This window comes from Rissa tridactyla, chromosome 9 (assembly GCF_028500815.1).
Source record: "Rissa tridactyla isolate bRisTri1 chromosome 9, bRisTri1.patW.cur.20221130, whole genome shotgun sequence".
Lineage (NCBI taxonomy): Eukaryota > Metazoa > Chordata > Aves > Charadriiformes > Laridae > Rissa > Rissa tridactyla.
The window spans coordinates 8526661-8541124 of record NC_071474.1 but is presented as its reverse complement, the minus strand read 5'-3'; the positions used below and the strand labels follow the sequence as shown (position 1 = coordinate 8541124).

Below are 14464 nucleotides of genomic sequence, written 5' to 3'. Positions count from 1 at the left end.
AAGTTTTTCGCAAAATACATTAGAAGCTCCTTTTGCCCCATGTTCTGCACCAAAGTGACACAGTAATTTGGATAACTTAAATACATTTCCATAGCACTTTTCTCTCCAGCATCCACATACAGAAATACCACATCCAGAGATGCTCATAAGGCAGTAGAAATTTCAAATTCCTGTACCAGCAATAAAATCTGTGACTAAGCTAAAAAATAGAATCAATAAATAACCTCCTCTTCTGAAAGCTGCCACAAGGTATTTAATGTTTACAGATGATCAAGGTTAAAAATGCACCAAATCTTTACTTAAAGAAAAATGAAGCTTCGATCAAATAGAAGTCTGAATCAAAATGGTCAAATAATGCCTGCTGATTTTTTCCCCATGGGGTTAGCTTCACTACATGATGAAAAAGGCCTTTCATCTTCATCCATGTGTGAGAGGACTCCCCAGAGTCCGACCATCCAGTCTGCCGCAGGGGACCCGATGCCCTGGCTGCTGGTACAGCCTGACTGTGAGGAGGTGATGGGGTATTTTGCAGGCTGAAGCACCATCTTGCACTCAAACCCTTCAGCTGAAATTTGTTCCAGTTTGTACAATCAAAACAAACGCAACGTCAAGGAATGACACCCACATTCACCTGTAACTATAGGAAGACGCAAGCCACCAGCCAAGGGAGCCATTTCCCATCACTGCACACAAGCATAATGCTACATTTAGGCCACTCAAACATGCACTAAAGACGTCCCAAATGATTTGAGCATACTTTGCTCCATCTACATTATTTTGTTGCTTGAACTTTCCTCTTGTCTGCTTCATCTCCTCAAATTCACTTTAGTTTGATCTGAATCACATTTTGGCCATGTAGCTTAAAAGATGAGCAGAGGTGCTTGCACAGCCATAATCAGGGGAAGGTGCATTATAGTGAAAAGATGGAAAATCCAACAGTTCAATACCATCCAGGATCACGGCAGTGCATCAATGCAGCACAGAAGAAGAGCAAGCACAGTTCCAAATGATCTGCAAATCCTTCTTGTCAATTCTTGGATTTGCCATCCATACGCTGACCAATCCAACTCTGCTCAGCGTACGGAAGATGAAAAGATTACATCCGGACAAAGGACCGGGGCAGTGATTAAGCCTTCTGCTTTTGATTAATAGCAGAGCTAGACATATTTACCATCTGGGGTGGAGACGGATTTGGCTCTGCTCAAGAAAGGTAAGAAATGATGAAGAAATATAGGAGGTGAATAATATCTGAGTCAGCAGAAAATGCACAATGACTTCACAAAAGCCTGTCTCAACATATAAGAAGTGTCTCACAAACAAACGGCTACTATTGCTGCAGCGTATGCAAAATGTTTCCTACCACAACCTGGAGGGCAGAGAAAAAGAAAATGAAGGAATATGCCATCAGTTCAAACTGTGAGGAAGAAGGGGAGGATAGCTATAGCGGGGGGTTGCTCTTGCTTTCTCTCTCTCAAACCTGCTTTAAGTGAACAAACAGTCACTTTCCATCCTCTTTTGTGGTCATGACAAATGTGAAGTTACCTGGACAGCGTTGACTTAAAACTTAATTGCTTTTACAGCAAATGAGGCATGAAACCTATTATCAAAAAACATGATGTCCGAAGTACATGCTGGCATTTCATTTTCCCAGCAGAGCGCTTCTGAATGCCAGAATTGACTGCAAGGCACGGCGGGAGGCTGGAAACACAAAATTAGTGATTCTTCCTGGGGCATGGCAATAACATGCTTGTGAGGCCAAGTTTGGGAAAGGGCAGAATAAAGCGCCTGTAAAAGCACCCGACACATTACTTCGTTTTTCTGCAAGTGGCTGCAAAGCCCAGAAAATTCTCCATATATTTGGCCTTTGACCTTGTCAGAGTGGTCCGTAAGTCCAACCCTATTGAATGCTCGTGGAAAAAGGGCTAGTTTACGCAGAAAAACACCTAAATATCACTTATGAAAAGAAAAGCCACAAATAACTAGGTCCCTAAGTAGGTCTTATGCAACATGAGGGTGATAATGCTTGAAGAAGTGTGAGAGAGACCATGAAGTGTCCCAGAAGCACAGGCTGCTAATTAAGACACCAACTAATACCTGGAGCAATTTAATCCCTCTTCCTTGCCATCAGGCATTGTAGCTCTAATGTATCTTATGTGTGTGCTGCATCTTATACTTTCTCCACTTTTTGGCATGTCCACGAGAGAGCTGCCATATAGGGATGTTGAGGACCAGTGACACAGAGCTGTTAGGGCAACTTCATGATTGTCGTTGTTCGGGCCAGGCTGGCCAATGACAAGACAACTGGTGCTCTCCTCCACCCCTTGCTCCAAGGAGAGGAAGAAGAGAGATACAAGAGAGTTATGAGTTTAGAAAAAAACTAAACTACTTTAATGAAAGATTAATAATAAGATAAAAAAAGGAAGTAATGAAATAGACACAACATATATAAATATATAGAAAACCAGATCAAGCTCCCAGGAGATGTCACCGGTAGGCACTGGGAAAGTTCCAGACTGGACTCAGTGACAAATGGGAACTGGAACACACCGACCCCAAACCAGGACAATGACATCCCCAAGGATGTAGGATTATGGGGAAACACTCTCCTGTCCCACTAGCAGTATAGCCCCACTGATGGAAGTTCAGCCCCCTTTACTTATTCTCAGATGCCGTTACTTTGCTACTCTGCCTCTGCTGGGAACTTATTCCAACAGTTACCCCACTCATGCTTGTAAATTACTTCATTTACAGTTCACACTTTAGAGGAAAGATTAGAGGAAACAGGACTGTAGACAGGAAGAAATTCTTGCCTGTGTACCAAACCAGATTCAGCTAGGTCTGCTAAAGGTTTCTTCCTTTGACTCGCTGGAGACAGTACCCTGAACACAACGGACCTGATCTGGTGTGAGAAATCCCCCATTCACACAGGATGCCTCCATTAGACCAGTCACTTCCCTGACAGCTATTACCTTGCTCCAATTTGCTAACCACTGATTTTGACAGAGCTATATAAAGCGCACAGCAAACAGTTTATTCCAGGGAAGCAGGCAGAGTCCAGCCTGCTCCTTCATCCCCTTCACAGCAGTGGTGAAAGAATAAAGCTGCAAAATACCCAGAGCAGAGACAGCCTGAAGAGGAAAATTAAAAGACACATACAGTTATAAACCTTGACAGGTGAAAATGTTTGCTGTCGGAGGGTGATGCTGAGATGCCAAGTCAATGCCACGCACACCAGACACCAGGGCAAAGACAGACAAATGCAGGACATGAACTGCAGGGATTTCACAACAGAAGAGACCTCTGGCTCCACAGCTTTTGATCTATGTACCTTTGCAATGAGACATTTCATCTGGGAGTCAGCTATATCCAGTGCTGGATTAACTTCTTGTTCTGTGGCTTGACCCGTCACCCAGAGTACTACAGAGATGGGCACTCAGAAATGCATATTTAGGAAACACATTAGATCAAGATAGACATACTTAACATAAGCACTGTGCAATCCATCACAGTGCTCGCAGCTTAATTTCAGCTAGCTTCAGCAAAACAAAACCCTAACAACTAAATAAAGTTTGTGTTTACATCAAGACCAAACAATACTAATTCTTTTCTTTTGATATTGGTGAATACTGCTCTGATACGAATCACCTATATTTGTACCTTTTTCTAGACAGCCTTTGGGAAACTTTCCTTTGCCAGAAGACATTAGCTACAGTCAGAGCCATTGCTTCCCACTTAAATATCTATCATGCATATCACTTCCTGGGAACATGCCAGCGCAGACTTCTGGAATAAGGATAGCCTGCAAGTTGTTTAAAGCCACCACCATCCACGATGTAAAGCATATAAGAAAAAAATAGCACAAGGTAACTGCTCCGACTTTTCCTGTGTTGCACCTGAAGAGTTCCCAAGTCTGACTCTGCTTTGGCAAAGGCACACAAAAATCTGGGTATTTTCATTCACATCTACTTACACCTTCAGAGGCAGAAAGTATAGAAAGTAATGAAGGATACTGTGTATTTCTGTGGCAACCACAGAAGACAACAGAGCTAGTTCTCAACTAAAACCATTTCATTCTCCTTAAACCCATAAAGATGGGTCTAAGTCTAAGAAGCAGAGTATAGTTTCCACTGATGCAATGATATACCACCAGTAAGCTGCAAGGCTCTGGAAACTTCCTTGTGCTACCTAAAAGAGCTAGATTAGACTTAATCTTTAGAGAGTAAGATTACACTGAGTGGTACCCCCCTCAGCTTCCTTGAGAGAAATGTTTTGATGGAGAATCATTTTGGGTTTTTTATTCAAAATCTGTGAGTTGAGAGAGAGGTATAGAAATAGCTGCCCCTCACCCATATCAGTGCGCTCTCTGTATTCTGCATTCTTCCGTTGGTTCCAGTAGGGCTCCTATTCCCACTAAAATCAAATCACGCAATTCTCTTGGCTAGACTCACAGAAACTCAGAAGCAAAGTATTAATTTTCAGAATCTGAATCAATATACTGCACAATCATTTTCCATGAATTATTTATTTTTAAAAAAAGAATATGCTAGCAAACCCTTTGGTCCCCGCATCTCCCTTCCCCCAACCTTCCACAACAAACTCCTGCAATATGACATATCTAGGTGGCGTAAACAATTCAGCTGTTCACCTGGTCTGCAAATGGTAACAAATTACACCCAAGCTACCAAAATTACACAAACCTGCAATTATACCCAGTGGATTGAAAACGAACGAGTAACCGTCGCGTTGCCTTTCAGCAGTGACGTTACATCCCTGGATGCCATGGAGGTGCTCACTAATGCTGGGCAAACTTGAAGGGACAGAAGGCTTTGCTTTCAGCTACCAGTTGGAACAACATGGGATTTTTACAAGAGCAGGGAAGTTGTGGGGTTTTTTTGTTAACTTCTTTAAAAATATTTGTAATTAGAGAGCTTCTTACTATTATTTGGGTACTGATCACCTACCACACAATATTAGGAAAACGGAAAGAATTGCCATTAATATAAAATCAACTAAAGAAAATAGTAACAGAAGACTATAAAGATCAGGGGAAATGCTCACTGAGCTCGTGTGACCAGATGGCTTTTTTTCAGTGTCTGAAGCTAGTCAGGGTTCGATGTTTTTCTTCCCATCTGAGAAATTATTTTCATGCAAAGAGCCTTCCAGCTCTAGTTCAAAAGTGAGAGTTTGATTTATATCTCAAATCCACCCACCTAGCCAGGCTTCAGTAGTTCTCTCTAATGATACACAATGATTTGTCGGATGGCTGTCCACAACATGGATGGTGTTCAGCATACACATTAATTGCTTCATTTATATGTTCACATGTACAAGTGAGCACAGCTAATCCAAAGGAATGTCTCTACATTTTAGCCCTCTTTTTTCATTGTCCCTCATAAACATTAAAAACTGCGAACAAGCTTGTAGGAATGGTTTTCGGCATGAGGAACAGGTGGTGGTAATGTCGGTTAAGTATTCCTGCAGGGGGACGACTAGAAGCCTGCTATAAATTATGGCAGCATTTCTGCAACTGAAAAACTTGCTTTTCATTGATGAAACTGAGAGCGCTCTTTGATGACAAACCCATTGGGGAGCTTCAATTCATATCACATCATGAAGTTTTCTTTCTCCATTTCTCTTGGAAAAACATTATTGCAAGCGTGTGCGCTTGCACATAGCACTAACAGGCGACGGTGGTCTAGAAAGCATATACGTGTTGCTGCACCATCAAAAATTCAAGCTGAAGAATCCCATACTCTGACATTTATCCAGGACAGATTCCCCATATATTTATAATGGGGCAACCTCACTTAAATATATCCCGCTGAATGTAGGAAGCAAATGAACTAATTTTGCAATTTGGAAATACACCTCTTAAATAATCAGTAGAATCATGACTTCATTCTACACACCAAAAAGTCATAAACTTACACTCTAAATGTCTGCAGGACTCAATTCAGTGAGGAAGAGAGGAATGTCTGGGAGATTCCTTGCAGAATCATGCCAACCATTTCTGAATAATACCATCAAAGTTCTTTTCTTATCTGCAGTATTTGTTCGCTGCCCTGCAGTTCTTAGAGAACGTCTTCCTTGTCCTCCTCTCCATGGAGGATCTGAGGTGGACAGACCATGCTCCAGTGAATGGAAAAACGTTTCCTGCTGATTCGTTTTTTGTGGGGCAGTACCATCCCTATGCTCCAGTAACCAGTTTTGAGACAAAAATGGAAATTCACTAGAAAATAGAAATCAGGTTCTTTCCTTCTCCATTTTTATTCACACAGACAGCCGCAGGGCAGGGAAACACTGTTTTAGTAGTTTCTTTGCGACTCAATTGTATCTTCACGTCTGATTACTCTCAATACATCCCAGTTCCCAAGATACAAATCTCAGCCATAAGGAGAGTCCATTTCTGCAGATTTAAACCCAAAACATACCCCCACCAACTTGATTGCCACAGAATGCTACCACTGAATGCTATCACTGACCTTTGTGCCCGGTCTGTGATCTCCTCCTCCAGATCTAGCAGAAGCGCTGCCTGAGCCATCACCTTCTTGCTGCAGGGCAGGGATTTGAGGTGTAGAATGAGCAAACCAAGGCAAAACTTGCTTCCCATCTCTTCCAGCTCTTGAGTTCCCAGCTGCAGGCCCTGGAGGAGAGAGGTGGAAAGTCTCAGTGCTGAGTGTGCATTTCCCGGGGGCATGGAAAGAGTCAAGATTGTTTTGCAGAAGGACATCTCTTAACATTCCTCCTTCCATTCTGAATAAGGAGTCTGTTCATGTTTGCTACACACGGAAATTTTCCCTATAGAATCATTCGTAAATTAACTGACAACACCTGGGCTACAGAAGTTATTCTGAACTAGCCTCTATTTGACAAGTGGGGAAACAGAGGCAAGGAGTTCAAGTGCCTCGACTGCATTTGCAGAAGTCATCACTGCAAGAATTAGGCTCAGACCCCAGTAAATGCACTCTTAGAAATAATTAGGACTCATTTTTTCTTTCTCTCTGTAGACGAGCCGTCTCCCTAAGCAATGGGAAAAAAACAGGTCCTATGATTGTAAATACTAGGCAGGGGCAAAGATAGAAAAGGAAAGAGGTGGGGGAGAGAGGGGAAGAGATCTTTAACAAGTTATGAATTGTTTTTTAAGAAAATCAATTGCAAAGTAATTGCAAAATAACAAACACCCCTAAGGAATTTCTCAGTCTATTAAAAGCTGATGTCTCTCTAGCAGAGACAAGCAGAGATGGAGAAGCACAAACAGGGTTTGGATCATCAACATCATCTTTCAAGGGAAGACTCCTCCAAGCTGGGGATTCTCAACAGGAAGAACCCTGATTATGAATGGTCTATGTTTGTTTTTTCCCTAATTAAAAAAATAAAATAAAGATCTAGCAAAGAAGAAACACACCGAGGGCCTGCATAGGAGTACGTCAATGTAATCAGTGGTCGTTTCATGCAAGCGGTGAGGGTGTGGGAGACCAACAAAGCTCATATATACTAAAAAGAAACTAAGAAACTGCAAACCCCCTCATCTTTGGCATTTAGTGACCGCTTCGCATTTACTCCTTAATGCTATCACATCAGGGGTTGGATCAATTGCCGCCTCTGCCGATAGCAGCCCTATGCGCTTTTGCAACACAAAACATCTCTGCAGCCAACCTTCCAACAAGAGTTCCAGCTCCATTTCCAAACCTGTTTCCTTGGCAACTCTCAGAAGTCCACACGCCCAGCCCTGGCACCAGCCATGTGCACAGTGTGAGCTCCATGCCAGCATGGCCCGCACTTGACTCTCTACTAGATATTTGGTAGTGAACATCTATCAGGTAACGAAGCCCATACATTCCTAAAGTATGACAGGAGGTCGAGCTCTGATCTCATGTTGATTATTTTTTTTCCTGTATAAAGTTGTTGCATTTGTAAAGTGCTTTGGGATCTTTAGGTCTGTAGAGCTGAGAGATTATTTCTGAGCCAAAAACATGCAGGTGGCTGGAAGAAAGAAGAGATTTCTCACGTAAACTTCTGCAGTTCTCCTGAAAAGCTCCTTTTGTGCATTTTTGTTAGAGGACACAAACTATGCGGGGTGAAAATCATCACTTCATCTCTAGCAGATCCAGCATAGGCAAATATCATCTGGCATACAAATGCCCTAGCTGATAAAGAAATACATTTTCCTATAGTAAAGATGTAATTCTGCTTCCTTTCTCAAATCTGGTGAGCAAAGTGGAATCTGTAATTATGATGATGAACATGAACACCACAAAACATTAGAGAGCTCAAACAGATACTGAGTGGTTGGACAACTAGGGAAGCGCAGGACCTGCCCAGAAGAGCACATAAACAATCTGAGAAAACACAGCTCGGGTGCTGGGCAGGGACTAGGGTCTCTGGAGAACTGACTTCTGCTCTCAGAACAGTCTCAAGTATTTTTATCACAGTGGGAAAATCTCTGCCACCGTTTCTTCTCCTCATTCTATTCACCTCGACTGCAAGGTTTACCAGGCAAGATCCAGGTACAATGAACTATAGTAATAATTAATAATGGTAAGAAAACAGAGGCAGAGGCTTATGGGAACCAAGGGTCATTAATGCAAAACAATGAGAGTGCTTGGCAGCTCTGCATAGATTTCTAAATGTTTTATTATTTTACTTTAGAAGACTTAAGATATTTTAGTGTGGCAGAGTTACAATCAGCAGGCAGAAGTGGTGACATTTCTGAGCAAAAATATATCATTTCCACAGCAAAAGAGTTATTTTCTCAGGGGCCAAAAATACAAAGAACATCTCGCGGCTTTCCCTGGGGTGTATCTCAGGGTCCTGCTTCCAAAATCAAGGCAACATACTAAATACCTATCAATCCAGGAGATGCGAGTAGTGACTGTGCTAAAACTCAGCCTGTGGCTTTATGATTCCCAAGGGCTTTATTCAGGATATGAAGAGGCCTTAAGAAACTATGAGCAGAGAAATAATAATAATAAAACTATAATATACCTCAGAAGCCTCAGACAGTAATTGCACACGCAATGAAGTTAGCTGCTGTACGATGGACCCATATTGCTTTGATACCAGACAGCTCAGGAGTAACAGCTGGAAACCTCAGCTAGAGGATTACTTGTTAACATGCTTTATTCACTTCAAACATAGGCAGACTTTTCTTTTTTAACTGAGATACTTCTCTCCCTTTCCTTCCTCCCTCCTCAGCTCTCAGAGGGTGGAGCTGGAGGTGCATAGCACGACTACCATTAAACTGAAGCTGTTGACAGAACTGACATATCAAACTAATGTTAATGATGGCACTTGCTAGCACTGCCAGGAGCTGCTATAGTGGTGAATAATCGGTCCCTCTTGCGTTGCGGAAAGGGAAGCCTGGTCTCCCGGCATTTCCCTCATAGCTCTGCAGCACACACAACTGTCAAAATTTTGAGACTGTGCTTACAACTCAGACTTATGAAAATACGCTACAAGAAATGCAAAAAAGAAGAAAAGAACAGTAGAATTGGTCCACTTTGGTTTGGTTAATAAGCTGGTAGGAAGCACGCCTCCATGGCAGTGAAGCTGTGTTGCTTCTACGCTTAGTGACAGCATATGGTCCGTTTGCCACAGCTGTACGGGAGCTGCTCCGCCTGACAGCGACTCCCCTGCAGTGTCCTGCCAGCCTGGATTCTCAGTGACCCCGTCTTTCTCTCCAGCACGATGCTTTATGGCTCTGTCCTCCTTTGGACATGTCTATGTGAGCAGTGAAGCGTGGTGCAAAGTCTTCCAAGCCAGTAGAATCTAAGCAAATTCTGAAGCAGGAAACAGTTATCTCTGCACCAGAAAGCTGCAGGCAAGCTCATCAGTCCTAATTAGTCCAGCCTCAGAAACATGCTAACAAAGCTATTCTACTTTGACGATCAGCTCACATCACGTAGTTTCTGCTCTCTGTTACACGAGTTACCAGTCTGGACCAGCACCAGGTTGATGCACCACGCTCCACTGCGCAACACAAATATGTCTGTTGGTCCCAAGGGCCCTGTCACGCAGTCTTTTGCAGGCATCATGTTCCGTGATAACAGGTTAATTGTTTCCTGGCTATTATAGAGAATAACGGAGCTAAACAACTTTTCCTAATCCCTTTTCACATTTTCAATCTGCAACAGACAGCACGGGAGGAGGTGACATCTAATAACAGTCCAAGTTTTGGATATATTTATTTTTCATGGGAAGAAACAAATTCCAGAGGTAGGCGACACGGCCAATCAGATGAATGAAACAGACACTTAATCTATTAACTCTTGGTTTAGTTAGACCAATTAATTTCTCACCTTTTCTTCCAAAACTGTTACTAGCACAACAGCTGGGGCAGTAGGATGTTCACCTACATCTCTTACTGTCAAAGTAATAGGAAACTGGGGAGCAGGAAAAAAAAAAAAAAGCTATTCCTTGACTTATCATTTGGCCAGGACATTACAAATACAAATTTTCCTAAACAAAATCAATTAAATCATACTGGAAAAACAGTTAATTCTTACTCAGCACTGATGCATCAAATAAATATCCACAACTAAACATTTTTTAATCTCTCAGCTTGCCCTCAAAATGCTTCAGAGGCTAAACGACAATGCAGTGGAAAAACTTGGTTATTCATTACTCATAGGCTTGAAACGCTCCTGAAGCCAAAGGCAGCAAGAATTTCATAATGCAGATATTGTTGAAGAAGGTGGAAGGACTCCAAAAGTTAAATTTGAAATTTCTTCCCAAGGGTAACTAGAGCTACAGTGAAATTAGAGTTAGAAGATACTAATAAACACAAGTAGACAAGAGATTTCAGAGACATCATTTGTTTCCTGTGCTCAGAGAAGAGGGATTTTTGGCATGCAGCATGGCCACTCCAGTGGCCTCTCCCTCTTCTGGTCGCTGCTCAGTCCTTGGGGCAACAGCTTTTCCCTGCAAACTCACTTCCAGTCAATACATACACATACACACTTACAAAATATTCTCTGCATCTCAATAGCTTTACACATGCACAATGGTTATGCCCTAAGGCTGGGTATAAATAAATTGACAGTCTGGTTTCTCACTAATTCCATCAGTGAGCTCCCCCTCAGAATACTAATAGAAACCATTTGGAGGCTCTAGAGGATAAACCAGAGAGCTGAATAAAGCATTTGGTACCTGGTGTTTGCAGCCTTAATTTTAGCTTGGGCCAGCTCTGAAAGATACTGTCCTTCCAACCCCTGTGAACGAAAATATGCAGACACACGCTGGGGAACAGGCTATTTAGACAACGAGGACGGTAGGGAATAAGGCAGGTTTTCTTATGCCCCAGAGATCCCTCCTATGCAGCAGGTATGGCATGCAAAACAGACAAAGTGAGGGGATGAGGATGGGAATCTGGGCCAAAAGATTTCAAGAGGATTAAGTGAGCAGAAAAGGTTGAAGATGCAAGAAAAAAAAAAAAAAAGGCAAAAAAAAAAAGGCTAACAGGAATTTCTAGAAAGAAAGATGAGAGGGGCTGGAGTTCGAGACAGAAGATAAAAGAACGGGAGAGATAAAAGGATGAGAAAGAAGGAGGGGTTGTTGAGGTCAATGGATGCTGATATAGAGGAATGATAACAAGAGGAAAGCTAATGGAAACCTCTACCCCCTTGTCACCCTTGGAGAGGTGTGCCTTGCTCCAGATGTCTGTCCTCATTACATCTGGTACTCTGGCCACACGGTAAGGAAACAAGTCCTAGCATCTCCTTGGATCCTCTCACAAAACTTTTGCTGAGCTGTTTTGCCTGAGTGGGGCTGAGCAAAGTTCTTGGGTACAGAAACTAAGAAGTGGCTATTGTTTTAATCATTCAAATGGATTCTTTGTCTGGTTAAAGATATGTATATTACGAGCAACACTATTCAAGGAATGGAGTGAACGGGAAGATGAAATATCTTCTCCCTCTGATCTGCTGGAGAAAGAGTCCTAAACAACCTCCTCATAGGATAATTGGGGATTTAACAAACAGAAACTTGGCCAAGTACTCCAGCAAAACAATTATTTAGATTATGAATTCTCCAGGTCTACTGCGGGAAGGGGTTTCTTCCTTTCCACTGTGCTGACATTCCAATCTCCATACCCTTCCCTCACAGTATTTCCACAGCTGTCTCACTGTCCTTTCCCTCCATCCTTTTCTCCCTTCCCAGCTTCTCTTTCTCTGCTCCTCCCTCAGCATCCTTTTTCCCGTCCTTAATCAGCTCCCATGAATTACTCCTTCCTCATCATATGGCAAGCTCATCATCTGTTGGAAAAGCCACAGAAACTATATTAGCCTTGCATTTGCCAACCTCAGCTGGCCACTTTTGTTGGCCTCTCTGTCCCACGCGCTGCTATCTCATGTTATATGTCAACAAATCGCAAATTATCCAGGATGGAGACAGGGATGGCTTTAACTTCCCACCTCCCCAGAGACGGCACACTCATACAGTGAGGTACTAGTTGGATGGGGAATGCTTCCACATCCATTGGATGCTGTTGTACCTGTTCTGTGTTGCTGTATGAGACTGAAGGTGGCGCAAGGTACCAGAAAGCTCAGCTTTGCCAGCCTGCTTCTTGAATAGCATAGGGACAGACTTTTTTTTTTTTTTTTTTTTTAAACATGGGCCATAATTGTGACGGGTAGTCATGTCCAGAATAAAAGATGAACAAAAAGCAAAAGAGAAATGATGACATTTCCCCCTATGCAGACAAACCATAGAGAAAGATGCTATTCTTTGCAGAGTTCTTGCTTTCCAATAAAGTTGAGTAGAACACTGGTTTTCTGTCTCATTCATTACCCTGTGACATGCTAAGGACCTATTTTTAGCCTTTGGACGGACCTGGACTAGCATCAACAGTTCATCCCTCTCTTTGCAGACACTGAGCAATCTTTCACCTCGTCCCACAGTATCTTTTGAAACAGAACCGAAGAGGCTGCAGTGATAATGCCAGGCCAGAACTGAGCACTTTGGAGAAATCTCCATTGTTTCCTGGTGACGGGAGTCAGGAGTCTCTCAAATTCCAATCTAAGGACTGGGGACTGTTCTGGGGAGGAGAAGCCTGTCTGTACTATCTGATGAAGAAGAGCGATTTTGGAAGCGACAGTCCAGAGGGAAAGCTTTTGATAGCAGAGCTAACAAAAACAATGGACAGTGCTTTTTTTTTTTAAATTAAAAAATCCACAAAACAAAACCCCCCAACAAACTAATTCCTAAAGGAAAATAAATGCTGCTCCAGGATACTTAAGCCTCCTACTTGGCAGACAGGGAAGAGAACTAGGGACCAGTTCAAAGTCACATAGAGATTCTGGGGCAGCATGAGGAAAGAAAGTGGTTAACACTAGTGACAATCAAGTGCTTGATTCAAGAAAGCATCTTTCTTCCCTATGCTCCCAGTATTTGCAAGAGGTTAACTGGTATCACCCCATCTGACGGTGCCTAGAAAACTCATCAGTAGTCTATCCATGACTTACTTTCACATACTTACATTTTTCTGCTATCTGAACACTGTGGAACCTGGAACAAGTCACAGACAGGCTATAGCCTGAGGTATCTGAAGATTAAGTGTGAGGTGGGGCTCTAAGGATGTCTGAGAATCTGTGTCAAATGAATTAGCTCTTAAAAGCAGTCTGGGAAAGCAAGAAGCAGAAATTTTGCAAGTCCTAAATTGGCAGCCTAATCCCTGGATCATTTTTACTCCCTCTCTACTTCCATTTAAAAGTTTGCCTGTATAAATAACTGCAGTGTACAAAAAAGTGACCAGACTCTTGGCCCACCCGTGCCTTATTTTCAGCTATGAATTTACCCAGTTTGGCCGTATTTCACCATGGGAGTAAAATAATTTTCTAATCCTGGCTGGTGATCACCACATGCCTTGGAGCAAAAGGATTTATGATACTTACAGCTTTATTCTGTCTAGTGTAAATGCAGATGCTATTCATAAAGTGTCTAACCTGTTTCAGAAATTCTTAATAAAGTGTTTGTCTTCATACTGCCATCCACTACAGGGATCCCCAGGTTAATTATGCGTTACATAAAGAATCAACTGTTGCATCTTAATTTCATGACATGGACTCGTGTCCTTGTATTGTATTACACAACATCTTGTTATTTTTCTGTGTGGCTTTAAAGTATTTAAAGTAACAATACTGGGAACTTCCAAACTAGTTGGTATCTTAAAACTCACTGTGCTATAAAATGCAATGGAGGAAACCTTCTAGCCTTTTCCTCTTACCCCAGTAAAATATATGTTATTCTTCCCATCACAGAGGTGAAGAAAATATGTATTGACCAGAATGACACATCAAAGCTAGCGTGCTTTTCTTCCCCATCCAAAATGAGACCTCAGGATCATCGCACCTCTCACTGTTGCACAAACACAGGGGTTGAAGCACTAGAGCAGATTTAGTGAGAAGCCAACACAGCATGACCCAGACATCCCTCCCGATACTACAGCCTGGTAACACACTGCCCCACA

At 42.3% G+C, this 14464-nt stretch overlaps 1 protein-coding gene across 1 annotated transcript in view; it reads right to left on the bottom strand.

Moving 5' to 3' along the window:
* The window catches only part of AGBL1 (AGBL carboxypeptidase 1), a 301822-nt gene that overhangs the window by 86120 nt on the left and 201238 nt on the right, over nt 1-14464 (bottom strand). The window contains exon 22 of the mRNA XM_054215255.1: nt 6483-6643. Coding sequence (XP_054071230.1) covers nt 6483-6643 — 161 coding nt within the window. The remainder of the gene's footprint in view (nt 1-6482; nt 6644-14464) is intronic.